Below are 20665 nucleotides of genomic sequence, written 5' to 3'. Positions count from 1 at the left end.
CTTCTAGTCTTCTTATTTCCAACAACTAGGCGTTTAAAGTAAAAGAGCAGAACCAATTTGGATATTAAGCTTAGGGATGACTAATGTAAACTTAGTTTTTGACCATCCAGGTTTTTACTGTATTTCTCTTTGAATTCAACTGTTAATAGAGAATGACCATGCCAATACTCATCATTAAAATCCAAGGCCAAAGAGAGCAGAAATTATTTGTGACGGACGGACAAGCTGATAACTATAAGTGTACCTTTCACTTCCCCTTTCACCGTGAATGTGACCTACTGAATTAGACTATTTACCGGGTTTGTAATACATTGATCACCCGCAGTTTTTGGTGGGGTTCGTGTTCAATATGCTTAGCCTTTATTTTTCTATGTTGTGTCATGTCACTCTTTTGTTCTATTATTTGTCTGTTTATCTTTTTATTCTTCAGCCATGGCGTTGTCAGTTTATTGTTGATCTATGAGTTTGACTGTCCTTCTCAGGTATCTTTCTACCCTCTTTTTCACCAATCAATATTAAAAAGATTTGCATAAAATCTGTTCATATCAAAATCAAAACAAAAACTTACAGAAAGCATGAAAAGAACTTGAAATTCACCGATTTTTGTGTTTTGAACGTATTTATCATGATTAATATCCAATGGACAAAAACAGTGAATACAAAAAGGACAAAAACAGTGAATACAAATCAAAATCTGTTGATTCTATCTTTGACATACATAACCTATCACAACTTTCGCCATGATTAACACATCATAATAATTTCAGAATTTATCTAATATAAATATACTTACAAGTCTTTCTGTTTCCTCTTTGGCTTTTGATAATTTGACAACCTCGTTTTGTAATGCTTCATTTACTGATTCTAGCTCTTTTAAACGTTTAGTGTCTGCCTGTACATTCTGAAAGAAGTTAAACATTTCTTATCCCCTGATTAACACAAACAAGCAGACAATGATACAAATCAATTTCTCCTTTATTTCCATTTAATGAAATCAACAAAATAGCACAACTTTGAGAAATGTCATTATGTCTAACGAAAGATTAAGACATTGCACGAAATATATCCAAATTCTGTGTTATAATGTCAATAAAATGTAAAATAGAAATTTCCTATCGAAGATCTTCCACGGTATTCTTATTTGATGTCTCTGCAGCATTTCATATCTTTATAGACATTCATTAATTCATTTCATGATTGTTACGATCTGATTTATAGTCAAATAGGTCACATAGCAAGTATCTGTACAACATAATTCACAATTTTATAATTCCCACGTTTATATTCCTTATACCTCCTCACGAAATCATTCAAATTCGTCATGAACCATATCTCATCAGAGTTTGTGAAGTTTTACTAAATTTGGAAAAAAGTATTATAAACTTTCTGACGTTAATCAATGGCTTGATGTCATATAATTGATGTGTGAATATACTAATACTGTAACTGAGATTGCACTGCAATCTACTTATATCAATGGGAATATATTATCACCTTTGAGTCACATTAGCTTTAGATTATAACTTGTTAAAATCTGACGTAGCTTTTCGTTGGTGACGACTAGCTATTGGGTTAGTGACGTACTATTGGTTAGTGACCATCATATCGGTCAAAAAATGAAGATGACCAATTTTCTACAAATGCTGGCTCAACACAATCTGACCAACAAGTTGGAAAGTTATTTAACTATTTTCTCCCCAAGACTTCACAAAATTTCTTATTAAAATGCAGAATAAGAAATGTAAATACGTCCAGAATCAAGTTGCTATGTAAAAATGTAACTTGTTTTTCGGTTAAAAAATGTATATATATCGATATCACTGACTTAATCCAGAACTACATGTAACAAATTTAAGTCTGGCTAGGATCAAGTTGTTATGACTAAAACATAACTTTTTGTTCTTTGATTAAAAACTATATCACAGATTTATTCCAGGTATTAGTATGATGATGCCCAATAATGTTAAAATATTCTCCAATACAATATTTCTCTCCCCGTAACCAAATGTAAATTTTTTAAAATAAATCCTAAGTAAAAAGCCTGTAGTCCTATAAAATGTAACACATTATCTGTTAAAGAGAAATATGATTTTTTCATAAAATCCAGGTAATTATAATTGCAGAATTATGTCATAGACTGTTATATAAATGTTGAGTAGGCACAAATACATAGATGATGTCAGTTCTAATGGAGGCTGCAATGTTCAATCCCTTATGCATGATATCGGTAATATCATCTTTATATAGACATATCCATTTGTTCAATCCTTTATGCATGATACCGGTAATATCATCTTTATAATAGAAATATCCATTTATTTATTTTTGTAGATATTTCATTTTGATGCTCTGCCTATAAAGTCTGCATACAGGCATACAGATATTTTATACTTCATCAAAACATTGAAATTTGTGGTTCACCTATTATAATGCACGAATCAACGAAAATTTGTATCCAACGAATAAAATGAATACACAGTATGCTTTATATAAATTATTATCAATCCCTGGTTTACAATTACCATAATATTACAGTTTAATTTTTTAATTTCTTCCGATTCAGCTAGAGTTTGTGATAATTATCAATTACTTAAAAGGGCTGTCTATATCTACAATGATCAAAAGACAATCACTAATATCCAGATAGAAATAATAAACCTTATGAAACTGCCACAAAATGATGTTCACACTTATTTAAATGCTATGACCTTTCTGTACTTGTCTACAGGGAATGTACTCAATTATTCTTGAATAACCAATAAGCAAGATGTTATATCTGTATCCTTTTTCAAATATTTTAAATTTTCCAATTTCTTGTAAATTAAATGAAAATTGATGTAAAAGAAACTAATTCTGTATAAAAATATGAAAATCTCAGGAAAACTTGAAGTGCATCCGTAAACCAATACACAATCCCTCCAACTGACAGTAATACTATAACTTATATGGCACCTTAAATGTTCATAAATCGTAGAAATACAATTTTTATGTCAAGCTTATTCAACGATATGATGATGTATATTTCCATGGTTATTTTCCGTGTCAATTTAATCACAGGAGAGATAGAACATTGTGCAATATCACTTAAATCGTCTAAGAAATTACATCTTACCATTTTAAATGTGATTCGGCAAAGGCGAGATCATCTGTATCATGATAGAAAAATAAATCAAAGAACAATCATTACTTTTAAGCAGTCTGTTATGTTTCTCATTTAGTTCAATGATCAGGTTTTTATATAAAACGAGTTTTTTAAGTTCAGATGTGGATCGATCTGTATAGAAAATGAATGATCCCTTCAGAAAATGAATGATCCCTTCAGAAAGAATGGTCCCTTTCACCTGCATCCACTGTCGATTAATCATTATTCTTTGGTAGTGATTATTAAAGATTTCTTGGTTATCACTGTAAATCACTAATTTAAAAATTTATTAAAGAAGAAATTTTCTCTGTAGCCTTTTAAGCTGACTTTGGCAAAATATACATGAAAATAGAATTTTTCCTCAATCCACTTAAATAAATGAATCCACAGTAAGTCAGTATCGTGAATGTCCATTCTATGTATTTATAGTGGATAAAAAAAATCATAGTTTTTTAACTATAAAACTATGCCATAGTTTTGATGTTGGCAACTTCTAACAAAACAGTTGTTTTTCTTAGGAATTATGCAACCTCTAACATAACGTCTTTTTCTTATTCTATTCCACTGATGTTTATGTATTTTTAGGTCATCATATATAGCTGTTTTAAACCAAAGCAATCAGATTCCAACATCAAAGATAGGAAGCAGACAGAATCAATCTTCAGAATACAACTAACTGTTTCCGTGCAGACATGGATACCCTAAGAACTCTGTCTGCAACTTGGATCATCATAACAACACGCACACTATAATACATGTATTGTAACAAAATAGTTTAAATCGTAGTAATGTTATATGTTTTGTATCCTTTTGGTCAATGTCTTTTAAGTTTATATTACAATTGGGTTTCAAGTGCAGATCAAATCAGATTTGAAAATCAGATTTGAAAATGGACTTTTATTGTTATGTCTGTATAGTTTAATCATTTTTTGTCTTTAATCTTGCTTTCATAACCTCAGTGTCAAACAAATTCTCCCAATGTCAAATATAACTCGAGAAAGATTTATGCAAAATTATCTAGCAGCTCATTGAAATATAGAATTCTTCTATGTTACTTGCAAATTCACACATCAAATATCGACAAACTTGGTTTCTAATGAAAAAAAAAATACAAATATAACACAGCATTCTTTTCACATAAACATCTATAAATGATTCGGCTTGTCATTTCTGTAATAATCTATAGCCGTGAATTGATATGATTTCAATGAACAAACTCTCATCACTAGAATTTTGATAAGAACATCGCTGCTGTTCTGCTCTCAAAGCACAATCAATAGAGACCTCATCAAAAGACTGTATTCTTTGTCGTTTGTGATGCTCATTTATAGTTTGAGTGTAACATACTAAATTAAATAAAATCATTTCCAAAATAAATGATGTTATGAATACTGCTTAGATTTTATTTTTCATTCAGAGTCATGTAAATTGAGGTTATAAAAAGCTGAGAAAATCAATCAGAAAGTTCATTTTATGCTAGTTATTTTGATGAAATCTTAGTATTTATTTATAACACAAAAAAAAACTGATAGTTTACATTTTCCATGCAAAAGTTTTATGGTAACCTTCAACTTCAATAAAAACAACCTTGACCAAAAACTGTAACCTGAAGCTGGACAGACGGACAAAACAAATGTACTGACTGAAAAAACATATCAGAAGGGGAATAAGGGTAAGAAAAACAACAACACAAATTCCCAATAGACATTTTGGTTACTCAACTTCTAAAATGAAAAAGATAAATTAAAAATAGTTTTTAGAGATTTACTAACAATTTCCACCAAAAAATAATATACTTAATTAACAGTGATGTGCAATTGTCCAAGATGTTACCTTAACTATACCTTTATCACTTTTGCAAATATAGAAACTGCATTGATTCCAGACACCAAATCACTTAGAAAATTAATTTCCCCCATTTTGATCTCATCTCCCTCAACCATGATATAAAGATAAATCTTGCTAAGAGAAAATTTGAGTTCATTCATATGCTTTAATACTTGTGATCAAGATGTAATTCATTTTATGTGTCACAACTCCCAGAAGGCCAAGCAGCCATCAAATTACTTCATCTTCTGAGTTTTTTATCAGTCCTCCACAGTTATATTGTCTAGAAACTTCTATAGAACAAATGTAATGCATTGCACCTAACCAATCAACTTGCTATGTTCACTAATAGCCTTTCTTATTGAAATATTATGTGCAGTGTAATTTGTATTGCCCTTTTATGTCTGACATGTTAATAAACGTATTTACACTTTTGGTATTTAGCTGAATCTTGCCTCCGAATGACCTTAGGTCTACTCCAAATCACCTTTTGACGTCAAGCAACAATCACTTTTAAATTGTACCGTCGAATATTTTAAATTATGATGTCAAAGTTTACGGGAACCTGTGTGATTTTACGTAATGGCGGACAAATTTGATTACAAGTGTAAATACGTCTATACTATCTAGCCTTAGTTCAATAGAAACATCACACAGTACAGGGTGTGGGATTTTCTTGTTTTGTTGCAGACCCATTGGAGGCCTTTGGCTGTTTTCTGCTCTATGATAGGATTGTTGTCTCTTCAACATTATAACTCTCCATTTTCATTCGCAATTTTATTTATTATTTTGATCCTTAAAATAAGTAGTCGAACTCTACAGAGCAGCTGTGACAGGGAATGCACCTCTCTTTTAATCATTAATGACCTTGAAATTAAACCCTTACATTTCTATCAACCTTGACCTTATTCAGCAGCACAGATAAAGATGTTTATTTCCCAATAAGTTAACCTGATTAGATGGTATGATCTTTATTGGACATGGAATTGATTCAATTGATTTTCTGGTTACAGTACATTTATACTAAAGTTATCTCTAAAGCAATATCAGATCACCAATAACATGAATTGTATTGTGGTAACTAACACCTCCTGAGTATTGTACAGAATCATTAGAATTCATGAGTGGTGTTCCTGTAAAATCTATAGGGTCCCTAAAGATATACTGTAAATTCAGAAATTATTGCATGCATTTATTATTGTGATTTTTGAAGAATAGACAAAAATGTGAAATTTATTATTGTGATTTTTGAAAAATAGACAAAAATGTGAAATTTATTATTTTGATTTTTGAAAAATAGACAAAAATGTGAAATTTATTATTGAGATGTAAGGAAAATCTATACATACAGATATATGTACAAGATTTTAGAATGTGAGTTCTTATATATTGCGATACAGTGAGTGAGTCACGAAGTCGCATTATTCACATTAATGAAAAACTAGCTTTAATAAACGTATTTACACTTTTGGTATTTAGCTGTATTTTGCCTCCTAATGACCTTATATCACCTCCGAATAACCTTTTGACGACAAGCAACAAACACTTATTAGTTGTGACGTCAAATGATTTGAATTATGATGTCAAAGTTTATGGGAACCTGTGTGATTATATGTAATGGCGGACAAATTTGCATACAAGTGTAAATACGTCTATTTCTGAATTGACAGTAATCAAATACAATTCTAATGGTCAATAAAATCTCAACAAACATCAACCAATGTCAAAATCCAAATAATTGATTTTATACTTCAAACCATAAATTCAGTATGACGTCCATTTTCACTGAACTACTTTTTTATTTCGGGGCCAGCTGAGGCCCATGCACCTCTGGGTTCTGGATTTTCTCGCTGCAATGAAGACCCATTAGTGACCTTTGACTGTTATGTGCTCTTTGGTAAGGTTGATGTCCCTTTGACAAATTTCCATTTCCATTATCAATTTTAGTTATAAAACATTTGAATTTGGTAGATAGTCGTGTCATTGGCAGTTATAATCATACCACATCTCCTAATTTAGATAAAGTAACTGCAAGTTTTCTAATTTTGGTGAAAACATTTGAACAAATTATCTTACCATACTGTATACATCATGACTTTCTTCTATTCTTATACATATGAAGATTGTGGAAGTATGAACAATATCAGCATGTTGAACATGTGAATATGTGTGAAAATCACTATGATGCCTATTATAAGTTCTTGATATTTTTATGCTAATTGTATATGTTAATACTGACCTGGATTTATATTTTTAAAAAAAAGATCAAATTAAATTAAATTAGCATCTACAAACCCACACTACCTTTTTTTTCTGTGAAATTTTACTTTTGAAATTTAAAATTAAAGGTCATTTATTTCTGAAAGATAGCTTGCAGACATGTGACAGAGTTGTCAGGCCACATTTGGAAATTTTAAGCTGGAGTTTGGCCTCGATAACTGGAGATTTTTTACCGACCTTTTTTATTGACGTACACAATGTTTTTTTTTTTGGGTGTTTAAACTGCATATCTTCTTTTTTCCTTTTTTAATTGTTAAAAGAACAATGATTTCATACCTATATTTACACCTGCATAGCCATTTTTACTTGATAAAATAATTTACTCTACCGCACAATCACCACACAAGGTGTTGGTTCACTTATATTTTTTTTTGGATAAAATAAAAGTTAAAGGGGTTTTCAAATATTTATTCATTAAATATATAGTTCAAGATAATATGATCAGCCATCATTCATAGTCAGCAAAAGAACCTCAGCTTAAGCTACATTAATTGTCAACTGCTTGTATGATTTTAAAATAAAATAAGGAGAGGTTGTATGATTGTCAGTCAATGAGACAACTATCCAACAGAGTCCAAGTGAGAAGGAAATATAGGACATTAAATGGCTTCAACTAACAGCAAAACTTCACAACCAAGAACTGAATAACATAGATATAAGAAGATGTTGTATGCGTGACAATGAAACAACTCTCAATCCAAGTCACAATTTATATAAGTAAACAATTATAGGTCAAAGTACATTCTTCAACATGGTACCTAATGGCTCACACCAAACAGCAAGCAATAAAGGGTCCCAAAAATAACTACCTAGTGTCAAACCATTTAAACAGGAAAACCAATGGTATAATCTATATATAAAAAAAAACATTTCGAGTTCACAAAGGAGCCTGTTGTTCATTATTGTCTTTGGTTGCTGTCTGTGATGTTATGCTCATTGTTGAAGCCATATAGTCTATATGCAGATTTTTTCATTAATCTCAAATGATTGTCCTTTTACAAATATCACATCATAAATACATGCAAAGAAATACAGAATAAGATTACCTTACCATTTCTGTTATATTATTTCTTCCTTATAACCTTTACCATTTTTAAGAAAATTAAATAAATTTGATAAAAAGGTTGAAAATGTCAAATGTTGATTATTAAATTAAATGTCAGTTCCTTGGTTCTACTAATGCTATTATGTTTTAACTCTGCGTAAATAACGTGGATTTACATTTCAAAGTGGAAAGATCAAATAAAATGAATTGTACATCTAAAAGCCAACACTGCTATGTTTTCTTTGAAAGCTTTCATTTTTAAAGTAAATTAAAGGTTGATTATATTTTTCTAATGTGCATTAGAGGTTTATTTAATTTCAAAGAAATATTTTCCACGATTTCAGTTTATCTTTGAAAAAAGTGTATCAAAAGTAGGTTTTTCAAAATGCTTTGAATTAGTTAGGCTTATTCATATTTCTCATCAAAGTTAAGTTGTTATTCTCAAGGTTAAGAGAAAAGGTTCATTAACTCATGTTCAAACTGAACCTTTGATAATTGTTTAGAAACGGAAGAAATCTATAGCTATATTTTCTACATTACTGGCACATAAAAAATTCAAGTTATTTGTTGGCTATAAATTTGAAACTGCAGGCAATCTGAGAAATAGACTAAACCACAAAAACTAAACTTGTCCAATCATGAGCCATGATCCATGAAATTGAGGCCTAGGTCAGGTAAAACATGTACACCTTACAGTCATTCCATACACCAAATATTGTTAACCTATTACTTTTAGAATCTGAGATATGGACTTGACCATGTAACTTTAATCTTGATGACTGATCCATTGAAATAGGTCAAAGTTCAGGTGAACCTTACTTGATGGACATGTAGACCAAGCAAGGAACCCATATAGAGCTGTCTGATTATGTACTCATCATAAGTGAGTATTTCACTAAACAAGAAGCTTTTTCAAGCCGTCTCTGAACCATGAACATGAGGTCAAGGACAATAGACATCTGACAGACAGAAGCTTCATATCATAAGGTATCTGCATATCATGTATGAAAAATCTAGGTCTTCTACATGTACCTTCTGAAATGTAAAACTTAGAAAAAACATTTAACACTGCAGCTGCCAGATTATCATCTATTTGTCTGGCATTATGTGAGTTTCTTAGCAAAAATAAAAAGTTTCTTTGAGAGAAAAACGAAAGTCTCAATGGTTTTTGTTTTCAGTTATTACAGAACTGTTTTTGTTTTCAGTTATTACAGAACTGATAATATTACTATGTCCTGATTATCTGTGAAATATTCGACACTGGACAATCAATCACTTATTCATAATGCTTAAGGTTCATTAACACATCTCAATTGAATTTAATCAGACAATATAGTCTAGACTGAATGTACTTTCTCTTGACCTGATCATTAGAGGGCATGTAATGACCTTTATCTCTCTTGACCTGACCATTAGAGGGCATGTAATGACCTCTATCTCTCTTGACCTGACCATTAGAGGGCATGTAATGACCTCTATCTCTCTTGACCTGACCATTAGAGGGCATGTAATGACCTCTATCTCTCTTGACCTGACCATTAGAGGGCATGTAATGACCTCTATCTCTCTTGACCTGACCATTAGAGGGCATGTAATGACCTCTATCTCTCTTGACCTGACCATTAGAGGGCATGTAGTGACCTCTATCTCTCTTGACCTGACCATTAGAGGGCATGTAATGACCTCTATCTCTCTTGACCTGACCATTAGAGGGCATGTAATGACCTCTATCTCTCTTGACCAGGCCATTAAAGGGCATGTAATGACCTCTATCTCTCTTGACCTGACCATTAAGGGGCATGTAATGACCTTTATCTCTCTTGACCAGGCCATTAAAGGGCATGTAATGACCTCTATCTCTCTTGACCAGGCCATTAAAGGGCATGTAATGACCTCTATCTCTCTTGACCTGACCATTAAAGGGCATGTAATGACCTCTATCTCTCTTGACCAGGCCATTAAAGGGCATGTAATGACCTCTATCTCTCTTGACCTGACCATTAGAGGGCATGTAATGACGTCTATCTCTCTTGACCAGGCCATTAAAGGGCATGTTTGTTCATCTACACTGTATTTTTTGGCTTCTGAGCCAATGATATTTGCCTTAAATACCCCTTAATTTTTAATAAACATCAAAACAGCTGCAACTGACAGTTTTTTTTTTATTAGATTTTAACTATCAACAAGCACTTTCGATCATGTCTTTATATTATATGAGAATATTTGATTTTTTTCACATTCAAACATGTCTTTATATTATATGAGAATATTTGATTTTTTACACATTCAATTGGACTGTTTTATGTCAATATTGCTAATAGAAAGTTACTGAACAAAATCAGATAAATGTATCTAGTTTTTAATTATATTAATGTTTTCAACGGTTTAATAGCATTTATTGAATTACATCTATTTATGTCAACAATAATCAATTAATTGTAATTCTTACCTCATGATTTTTCCTAATCCAAATTTCATAAGTTTAAATTTTTCGTATACACAAAATGTTTTAGAAAATATTTCCTTGATAAATATCACTACAAAAAGATTAATTGACGATGATTTGTTTCCCCGACTGAAAAAACACTAAACGTACATAAACTCTATTGGAATAAAAACTTGTCGACAAATTCTACCGAGCATTGGAAAGAGACACAAAAACACATTTGACAGTAATACACACATATACTGTAAAGACGAATCAATAAATTCTATGGAATTATTTGAAAATAATGCCTTATTATTTCTACTCCTTTAGTCGAGACGAAACCCTCACAGCATCGTCAATAATGTAGTTGTCAATTTTATAAAACACGTTATCATAACAACAGCACTTTTAATAGGGGATTATATTACGAGAATCTCCACACAAGTTGTAACGTTTCTTAATACAGAAATGTTATATTCAAATGAACACTGTACTCAAGTTACTCCAATAATTCAATTCAGAACAAGTTTATTTTGCTAATAGTTCAAGGACTTGTGTATTGATGGAATTGTTAGACTCGCGAAAAGTAAGCACTGCATGTATTACAGAATATCTTTACCTGTTTTTATGGGGAATCATAGGTACAGTAAAATTGAGAATGGAAATGAGGAAAATTTCAAAGAGACAACAACCCGACCAAAGAGCAGAGAGTGTACAACAGGTATAAAATGAATAGTAAATACAAAGTTCTGAACTGGTGGTCTCATGAAAACTTTGAAAGCCCGAAAAACCCTACATGTAGGTGCAATTATATAAGAATAAAACAGTGTACAACAGGCATACAATGAATGGTAAATGCTGATCAAGAGGCAAAGAAAACTGGTGATTTTTTTAATTTTTGGGTACTAATTTTCTTGAATATGTAACTTAAAGGCTTTCATATATTAAATTTTTGTGCATTTACTGAAGTTTGCATACACATTTATAGACTTTGTTGAACATTTAAAAAAAAAAAAAAAATTGCCCATACCCTTAATTTGTTTCCCATAAAAAATATTTAATACACAGTACCTTATTAGGTAATTGCTGTGAAATTTGTATAGATTATAGATTATTATTAAGTTTAACACGATATTGTTGTAAGTTGTTGATGAAGAGTTCTTCTAGGTATAATAAATTGATTGATTGTTGGTTGCTTAACGTCCAGTGAGGTATAATAAAAGACAGGAGGTTGCTGCCTTATAAATCTAATATAAGCTTACAAGGTACAGGTACATGCAACTCATGGCTTTGCTCATTGTTGAAGGTCGTACGGTGACCTATAGTTGTTAATGTTTGTGTCATTTTGGTCTTTTGTGGATAGTTGTCTCATTGGCAATCATACCACATCTTCTTTTTTATAACTCATCATAATAAAGTTCATGACCAAATATATACCGGTATTTATTCCTCGATGCTGAAGCTGAGTTATTTGTAATAAAGTTATATATGGGAGAACAATGGGTCAAACAAGAGAGGTGCAGTAAATCACATTGAGTGTTATAGGTGTCAGAGCACCAATTCACCCACTCCAGTCTAGAACATAAAATGTAAAAGTTGCCCTACACAAACAAACTAGAGGTTCTAAAGAGCCTGTGTTGCTCCCTGTGTCTATGTGCATATAAAACAAAGGACACATATTATGGACTAGAATAGAATTCAAGACAAAATTCTCTGTTTTGATGATGGTGATGTGTTTGTAGATCTTAATTTACTGAACATTCTTACTGTTTACAAATATCTCTATCTTTAATGAACTTTGTCCTTTAGTTTCAGAGGAAAAGGATTTTTGAAAATATTTACAAGCATTTAAGAAAAATTGTGAAAAATTTATTTTAAGGGCAATAACTCAGGAAGGGGTCAATTGACAATTATAATCATGTTGATTTATTTGTAGACTGGTTTCTTTGCTGAACAGTTTTGCAATATGAAAAGTTTATCTCCATCTATTATAATATTCAAGATAATAACAAAAAACTGCAAAATTTCTTTAAAATTACCAATTCAGGGGCAACAACCCAACAAAAGGTTATCTGATGTGTCTTAAAATTTCAGGGCAGATAGATCTTGACCATCTGATGAACATTTTCACCCCCATTATACTTCACTTCAAAATATGTCTTGATACTATAAGGTAAAAATGTGAACCTCCCGATGGGAGTACAAAACTCCCGTTTTCAGGGGTCTCCTACCGTCCTCCCGTTTAGGAGAAAAAACTCCCGTGTATGAAATATTCATGAATGAAAATTTTCAGACGCCATATTTGATCATTTCTTACTACTGTACTGGTGTAATTTCCAAATCTCCTGATCTGAGTTTCACAGTCCATCACATGTATGCTTTTAAAAAAAAAAATTAATTGAATAAATAGAGTTTTGGATTGGTGGTCTCTGGACTTTGTCATTTGATTGGGGGGGACTTTAAGTTTTAAATTATTGAGAAACCCCTAACTAAATCTTGGTTACATAAAATCATGAATCTGCCTCTGATCAGTGAAATGGATAATTAAAGAACTAGAAATGTGTATCATTACCTCTCAAATAAATGTGATTGTCATTCAATTAACTACTTATCCAATTATCTCCTTCTAACTAACTAATCATCGACCAATCAGAAATCAATAGATTGTGTAAATCAATATTACGAAGGGAGAAGTATGCTAAGGGACAATTTTTGGCATGAGAATTATAGTACTTCAAATACAGAAATTAATGTGTCCATTTATTTAAGCAAATCACTGACTACTCGTAAAAAATGTGACAGCTAATTAATGTGATTGCAAACATTTTGAGAAAGAAAATCATGACTGACTTACTAAGCTCCCCCTCCCCCTTTAGTGGGGGAAATTTGGTTGATTATAAAGGGAATGACTGAAGCATGACCGGAGCCCCCTTCTTATAAAAAGTTCTGAATTGGCTCTGTATTTGATTTGGCTTTGATCCAACCTAAGGATGAAATATTGGCCGCTTGACAGCTATTGATCATAACAAAATGTTTAATAAAACTGTTTAAATTTTTTTTTAAATCGAGTCACTATGTGACTTACAACAACATTCCAAATTTGAAAAATCTTAAAGCTAAAATCAAACTTCAAAAATATGAATAGCTAAATTAAGAAATATATTTTGAGCATGTACACATGTATTATATTGTGAATTTTGGAGAATGGACAAAAAATGCAAGATCAATTATTGTGATTTCAGAAAATACTAAAATACTACATACAGAGATATGTATTAGATATCAGGATAAGATTTCCTATTATTGTGATATTCAACCATTTGCATTATTCTCATCAATAAAAACCTCTCAATAACTTCTGAATTTACAGTAAAAACCTCTCAATAACTTCTGAATTTACAGTAAAAACCTCTCAATTACTTCTGAATTTACAGTAAAAACATGTCTTCTCTTTAAAGTCGAACATTTTTGTTCTTTTCGATAAAAATCTGGATAAAACATCATTGTCTTTGATCTAATCTGAAAGAAAAAGCTAATGACTATCAGTCAATCTGACAAATCCAATTGATCAATGTTATACACAGAACTATCCTCAGGTGAACCAAAATTCATAACCTTGACAGTAGATCTAACCTCAATGATAATGAATTAAAAAAAAAAAAAATTCACAAATTTCTTATAATATTTACTGACCTTTTTCCAGTGTGAAACAAATGATAGACTCGCAATAATTAACGTAATTACATTATAAAATCCTTATTAACACACAGTATTGACAACAAGTACTAATCAATAACAGAAAAAAAAGTCAATAAACCATCTGCCTAGGTTAAAAATTACTGTTTTCAGTGTCTAATTAGGCAGGGATATATTCAAGCCAATTATAGGTAATACTGGACGTTCAATTACAAACTCATTTGACCGATTTACAAATACTGGCGGAAACTGGTTATGGTCAGAAGGAATTATTTACAATGATCTTGTTGTTTTACAATTAATAATCCTCAAAGTGCTATAAAGCAAGGCAATATGGTTAAACGTCAAGTCTTTCCCAAGATATATAATTTATATCTTAGGCTGAAACAAATAATATTTGTGTTTCCTTTTACATCTTTGAAAAAATAAGGGTAGGGATTGTTTTTCGATTTTACTTTTTTTTCATTGAGTCTATGGGAGGACCATTCTGACATTATCAGTGTTTTTGTAAAATGACACAAAAACAATAGGGTAGGCTTTTTATAGCTTAAAAAATAGGGAGAATAGGGTAATAGGAAACACACAACTTTTTTTTATTTGACCGTATATAAATAAAAGAAGATGTAGGATAAACATTAATGGGATAGCAGCATGCAACACAAAATAAACAATAGAGTAGAACACAAAGGATTATGGGATATCTATCCATGACACAAAATAAACAATAGAGTAGAAAACAAAGGATTATGGGATATCTATCCATGACACAAAATCAGAAGATGCACTTCCCAATTTTAATAAGTGATTTAACAGCAAACAGGAGTTTACATATCACTATAAAATTTCTGACCTAATTTTTTTTGAAAAATTTAAATGCAAGCAAGAAAGTGTATATAATCTCTTTTCAAACATTCAAAAATATTTTTGTAGCTGTGTGTGTACAAAACATAAACTGGGAAAACATTGACCTTGAGGTATATTTTTGGTTATTGTGTCATCTGGTGGCTCACTGTCTCATTGGATTTTACCCAACAACCCCTTTTATCTTTATATCATCCAATCAAAAAAGACATAGTTAACAACATCCAATTAAATTTTTAGCAGATGTCTGACAAATTGTACTTTAGCGTGGCTACAAAAAACAATTTGATTATTTGTCTCCTAAAGTTAGAAAGCAATCAATTGCGTGACTTAAAGAAAAAAAACAATGCGACGATGATACAATTTGTTAAATCCCTTGTAGCCTATTAGCCTGATTAAATTTTGTTCCTGTATCCTCCAACATTTTATAGCGTTTTACAACATTCAAACTAATACAATTAGAGAAATAGAGCAATATTGCTTTTTTTTGCAACAGAAGTGTTCTAAACAAACAGTGCATGCATGCTACCACTTTCTGAAGTAATGATAAATTTCAATTTGGTTGTTTTAACATTTGTTATTTAAACTAAAAGCCAAGAGTAAAATTGTGACTCAAAGAGATAATTTTAATAAATTAAATTTTCATAAAAATTTTAGTGGGCAATAGATATAGGAAGATGTGGTGTGAGTGCCAATGAGACAACTCTCCATCCAAATAACAATTTAAAAATTAAACCATTATAGGTCTTTTTGATTTTTGATTTTCTGTTTTAAAAGCCAATTTAAGCACCACTTTTTTATTTTTTTTTTATTTATGGTAGTCACTTTTTATTGGTGGAGGAAACTGGATTCCCTAGAAAAAAATCACTGACCTTTTGATTGGTAAACTGACAATCCTAGTCAATTAAGATTTGATTTGAGTGCCCCTTACATGAGTGCTGACTGGCTAGGGATTACAGTAGTAACAACTTAGACCACTCTGCCACTGAGGCCCCAAGTGGGCAAGGTATGAAGATAATGGATAGCTTAACATCCAGTGACTATCATTTATTTTTGTATTTGGTTCTTGTAACCTGACTCGACTACATTTGCTTCGTTACATATTGACCAATAAAATAAAATAGCAATGAACAACTTATATCAATTGATCCGTCAATCAATTTGATTTTTGATGAAATGTATACCATATATATCCATACTTCATACCCAACCCAAACAAATCAATAACTCCTGTTTATTTCATGATTAAAAAAAATTAGCTCTCCAAACCCTACCTTTTTCAATCAGATCAATTTATATTTATTAAACGATGCTCAAATGTACAACAAACATGACAATTCTGTCCCTCATTTCTGTCGATTTCATGTTAATAATAAATGAAACTGTCTTCCCCCTCCACCCCCTTCTTCTCATCGCAATTTTTTAATTGTTAATTTGTCTAAGATAAAATAATCAGTAATTGGTAGTAGGTGGTAGCTGTAATAAAACTTACAAATTGATAAATCAGATCATATCAAGGCATAGCCTTCAGGCGTCATGGGATTTTTGAAAGATAGAATGACCTTTGATAATTCTCCAATATTGATATTTTGTTAAATTTCATGTTTGACAGGATAATATGTTATTATAGTGGCATTTTGTTAAATCTTGTGTGTGCTACAAAGAATCTGTTTTTATTGTGACATTTTAAATATTTTTGTAATAATTAAGGTTTAACTAAGTGTAAAGGGAAAACATTTTATATTCTTCTATAAAAATGATATGTGTTATGAATTGAAAACAAGTTTACACAATTGTCTGAACTTGTAAACAGTTACAAGTGCCAGAAGCATTTAATAATTCTGTCAACATGAGTGTTTCTGTTATCTAGTACAAATCATTTCATTTTATTACTAGTTAATAAGCCTCATTCTATTTGTAAATTCATCATTTCAACCAAGATGTTGTCAAATCAATCAACTGCAATATCATTTCACTGAAATTGATTTTTATAATTTCTTCACTAATTCTAAGATCATCAGAGTTATCTCCCCTTACTAAAGTCAATATATGGTTTTGATTAGAAAAGTTATCAAGGCTGACAGATTTATCTCCCCTTACATATTACTCCAGTAATGAAATCATCCAACACTTAATTGATATTAAGTTTCTATAACCTTTTATTCAGAACTGTTTTGCTAATATTCATTTTAGATTAAAAAAAAGTTATTGTTATCTTTTCATAGTTGTTGGGAAAAAAACAGATCAAAAGTTAAAGGAGGAAAAATTCAAGAAAAAAATTTCAATTCTTATTTTCAATGGCTTATATCTTAAAAATCAAGACACAGACCTTTCATTTTCTTCTATCTTTTTGATTTTTGTTAATATACCATCAATTTATAACAGTCTTTTCATAACCTTGTCATTTTATGTCAGATCAGAGAATTTCATGATTATAAGAAAAAGTAAAATAACAAAAATACAAAACTCCAAGAAAATTCAAATCGGAAAGTCCCTTATTAAATGTCATAAAGCAAAAGCTCAAACATATCAAACAAATAGAAAACAACTGTCATATCCTAATGTATAAGGTTGGATTAAAAAAAAAGAAAATGTTGGATTAAACCTGGTTTAAAGCTAGCACAACCTCTCATTTGTCATATAATTCAACTTACTGGTTTGATTTTAGCAATCTGTTTCTCCATGGTTAGTCTCTCTTTTGCTGCCTGTTTGATAATACTAATTAGTTCTTCTTTCTCTTCATACATCTGTACATTCTAAAAAGACAACAAGTTTTAAAATCAACCATTGATTTTAAATAACTCCTGAAAGGTCAGTGAAATAATTGTTGGGTTTTTTTTAGTTTCTTTATTAATATCAATTCCCTTCACCATTTCAATATGTTGAAAACTTTTATTAAATAAGTTTTCAATCAATCCTCCCTTTGACAAGTTGTCTTTCTTTACTTTACATTCCTCTGAAGTCCCTCTCAAGTTGCAAGATTTTCTCGCTGTAGTGAAGACTGGCCTTTGGTTGTTTTCTTACTCTTTGGTCGGGTTGTTTTCTCTTATTAAACATTCCCCAATTAACTTGAAGAAATACAAAACCAAAATTTTAAACAGGAAGTTTGAACCCAATGGAACGAAATTATAAATGATTACCAGTAACAGACATGAACAAAATCCTAAAATCGTAAATTTTCTAAAATAAAAAAAATGGGGGCTGTACGATTTCAGAAGGGCAGACGGGGATGAAAATCAAAAAAATAATTTTAATTGGCCTTAGGTGGCCTTTAATTGCTTAGATCTGGCCATTCGCTATACAGTGGATAGTTGTCTCTTTGGCAATCATATCTTATTTTTTATTTAAATCCAGCTAAACCGATTTGTATGCATTTTTGTTAAACATCACTTTGACACTAAAAATACAACATTTAAATGTCTTCAGACAAACCTCAGGACCAAGAAATTCAGCATTGCTAAGTTGATCGGCCAGTTCCTGACATTTTTTGCGTAGTTCCTCAATCTCCCTGTCTTTGGCTAGCATAGCTTTAGCATGCTCCGAAAGGTCTTTGGCACGTTGGCGGGCAAACATTTTCTTTAAATGGTCAGTTTCAGGATGGCCATGACCATCTTCTTTGACTTTCTGAATAAAATATGAAGAAGAGAAAAATTAGATTGACATTTTGAGATAATAGACAAGAAAATCTCACATGATAACCAGGAAATAATATTTTTTAATACCTGACAAAGGCACAACATGCACAACAAATAATTGTTATAACTCAACAACAAGTTTTGGTTTTATTGTAGATTTATAATTTTATGTGGATTTCATGGATACAGTAAAACCTTAATTTAAAAGTTCAACAAATTACAAAGTTCTATAAAGTTGGATGGAGTCATTGGCAAAACCATAAAAGCAAATATCCACGAAAATGCAAGATTTTCTCATTCTATGAAAATTGGTACCAATGAAAATAAATTAATTCACAGTTCATAGTTCAGAAGAAGTGTGGTTGTAAATATTTAAATTATTAGTATCTAAAATCTTTCAACAAATTATATTTTCGGGCCTGAAACTTTACTACACTTATTTCTTTTTAAATGATGAGAATAAAAACTATACTACTCTAGCTTGAGGATAAAAAAAGGTCTTTTGTAAGTAAAAAATCTTGTGTTCAATGAACCTACCATTACAAAATCTTTGTCAAAAAGTTCCTCCCAACAAAAAGACATTTTAAACCAATGCATGGAAGTTTTATATTTGTTTTCTAAACATAATCCAAGAACACATTGCTATAGAGTTGATTTTAAAGACAACTAATCCATTATCTTCACAATAAAACACAAAATTTATTCCTGTTAAAATCCATCTCAACAAATAATCTGAAAGTCAAACTTTTGGCGAAGTCAATAAAATTCTGAATAGAAAATGAAATGCTCGAATGGAAAACCAGAAGAAAATTGAATTCATGTCCTCTTGAACTGAAAATTACAAAGTTTAAACACAATCATATAGCAGATCATTCAGATTAAAAGTTCAAAGTCTTTCCCTAATCCGTTTAATAAACACCATATTAGCATAATTAAATTTCCTCACTAATTCATTAATTACTTCTTAAAATTTTTCGAATCATTAGAGAATATATTCCTTAAATATTAAAGTTTGATCCACATGTACTACACAGATATGACACAATAATGACACATAGTTCACTGTACAAATATTTTATCTGATCAGACTCCCAGCTATGTTTATTTGTCCAACTGTCGTCTGCTGTTGGGCAATGACAAGGTAGAAAAGTTTTGATCTGGTCACCATGCATTAAATTTTCATTAAATTTTATATTTATCTATGAATGGACAGAGGTAAACCAATTAGACAATGATGATGTTACCTTAATAGAAAGTATTTACTGGACTGGACTAAATACTATATCACTTTGTTTTGGCATTAATCTCAAGTAAACCTTAATATGTGGATGAAACAATATCCTTCAGGTAAAAGATGGTGGTAAAGGATGGTTTTCGTGCAACAAGTTTGCAACTTTTATTTCACGTTTTTTGCTTCAAGCCGATTACTCATTATACTGTGCATTTTTTTTTATTAAATAAACGTGTACACTTAGATCTTATCTGAAATGGCTATAATATTTGCTGTTCGTCCATTTCCAAAACACTCTTTGTATGACCCTTGCAAAAGTAGAGGAAATTCAGAAAGCTATAACAATTCAATAACAGCCTTTTTAGGTGGAATCTATAGCAATTAAGCATTTTCTAAATGAAGATTGTTGAGCATGAATCGTACTTTTCTACACTTTATTCTATTTCCATACATAGTACTTTGTGATAGAAATTTTTAACTTCAAAGCATTCCTTACAAATGAAGTTGGTCAATAAAAACA

At 30.8% G+C, this 20665-nt stretch overlaps 1 protein-coding gene across 17 annotated transcripts in view; it reads right to left on the bottom strand.

Annotated features, from left to right (window-relative positions):
• The window catches only part of LOC134681164 (RIMS-binding protein 2-like), a 134446-nt gene that overhangs the window by 72106 nt on the left and 41675 nt on the right, over positions 1 to 20665 (bottom strand). For 16 of the 17 annotated variants that reach the window (XM_063540631.1, XM_063540632.1, XM_063540626.1 and 13 more), the window contains 3 exons: positions 18712 to 18903; positions 17934 to 18035; positions 794 to 901 (listed from right to left, as the gene is read on the bottom strand). In XM_063540631.1, the coding sequence (XP_063396701.1) occupies positions 794 to 901; positions 17934 to 18035; positions 18712 to 18903 (402 nt within the window). Of the gene's footprint in view, positions 1 to 793; positions 902 to 17933; positions 18036 to 18711; positions 18904 to 19451; positions 20047 to 20665 lie in introns of those variants that run through there. The other variant, XM_063540644.1, reaches the window with a different exon arrangement.

The sequence above is a fragment of the Mytilus trossulus genome, chromosome 8 (genome assembly GCF_036588685.1).
Source record: "Mytilus trossulus isolate FHL-02 chromosome 8, PNRI_Mtr1.1.1.hap1, whole genome shotgun sequence".
NCBI classification, from domain to species: domain Eukaryota; kingdom Metazoa; phylum Mollusca; class Bivalvia; order Mytilida; family Mytilidae; genus Mytilus; species Mytilus trossulus.
The sequence above is the reverse complement of the archived record's forward strand: the minus strand, read 5'-3'. Positions and strand labels throughout refer to the sequence as shown.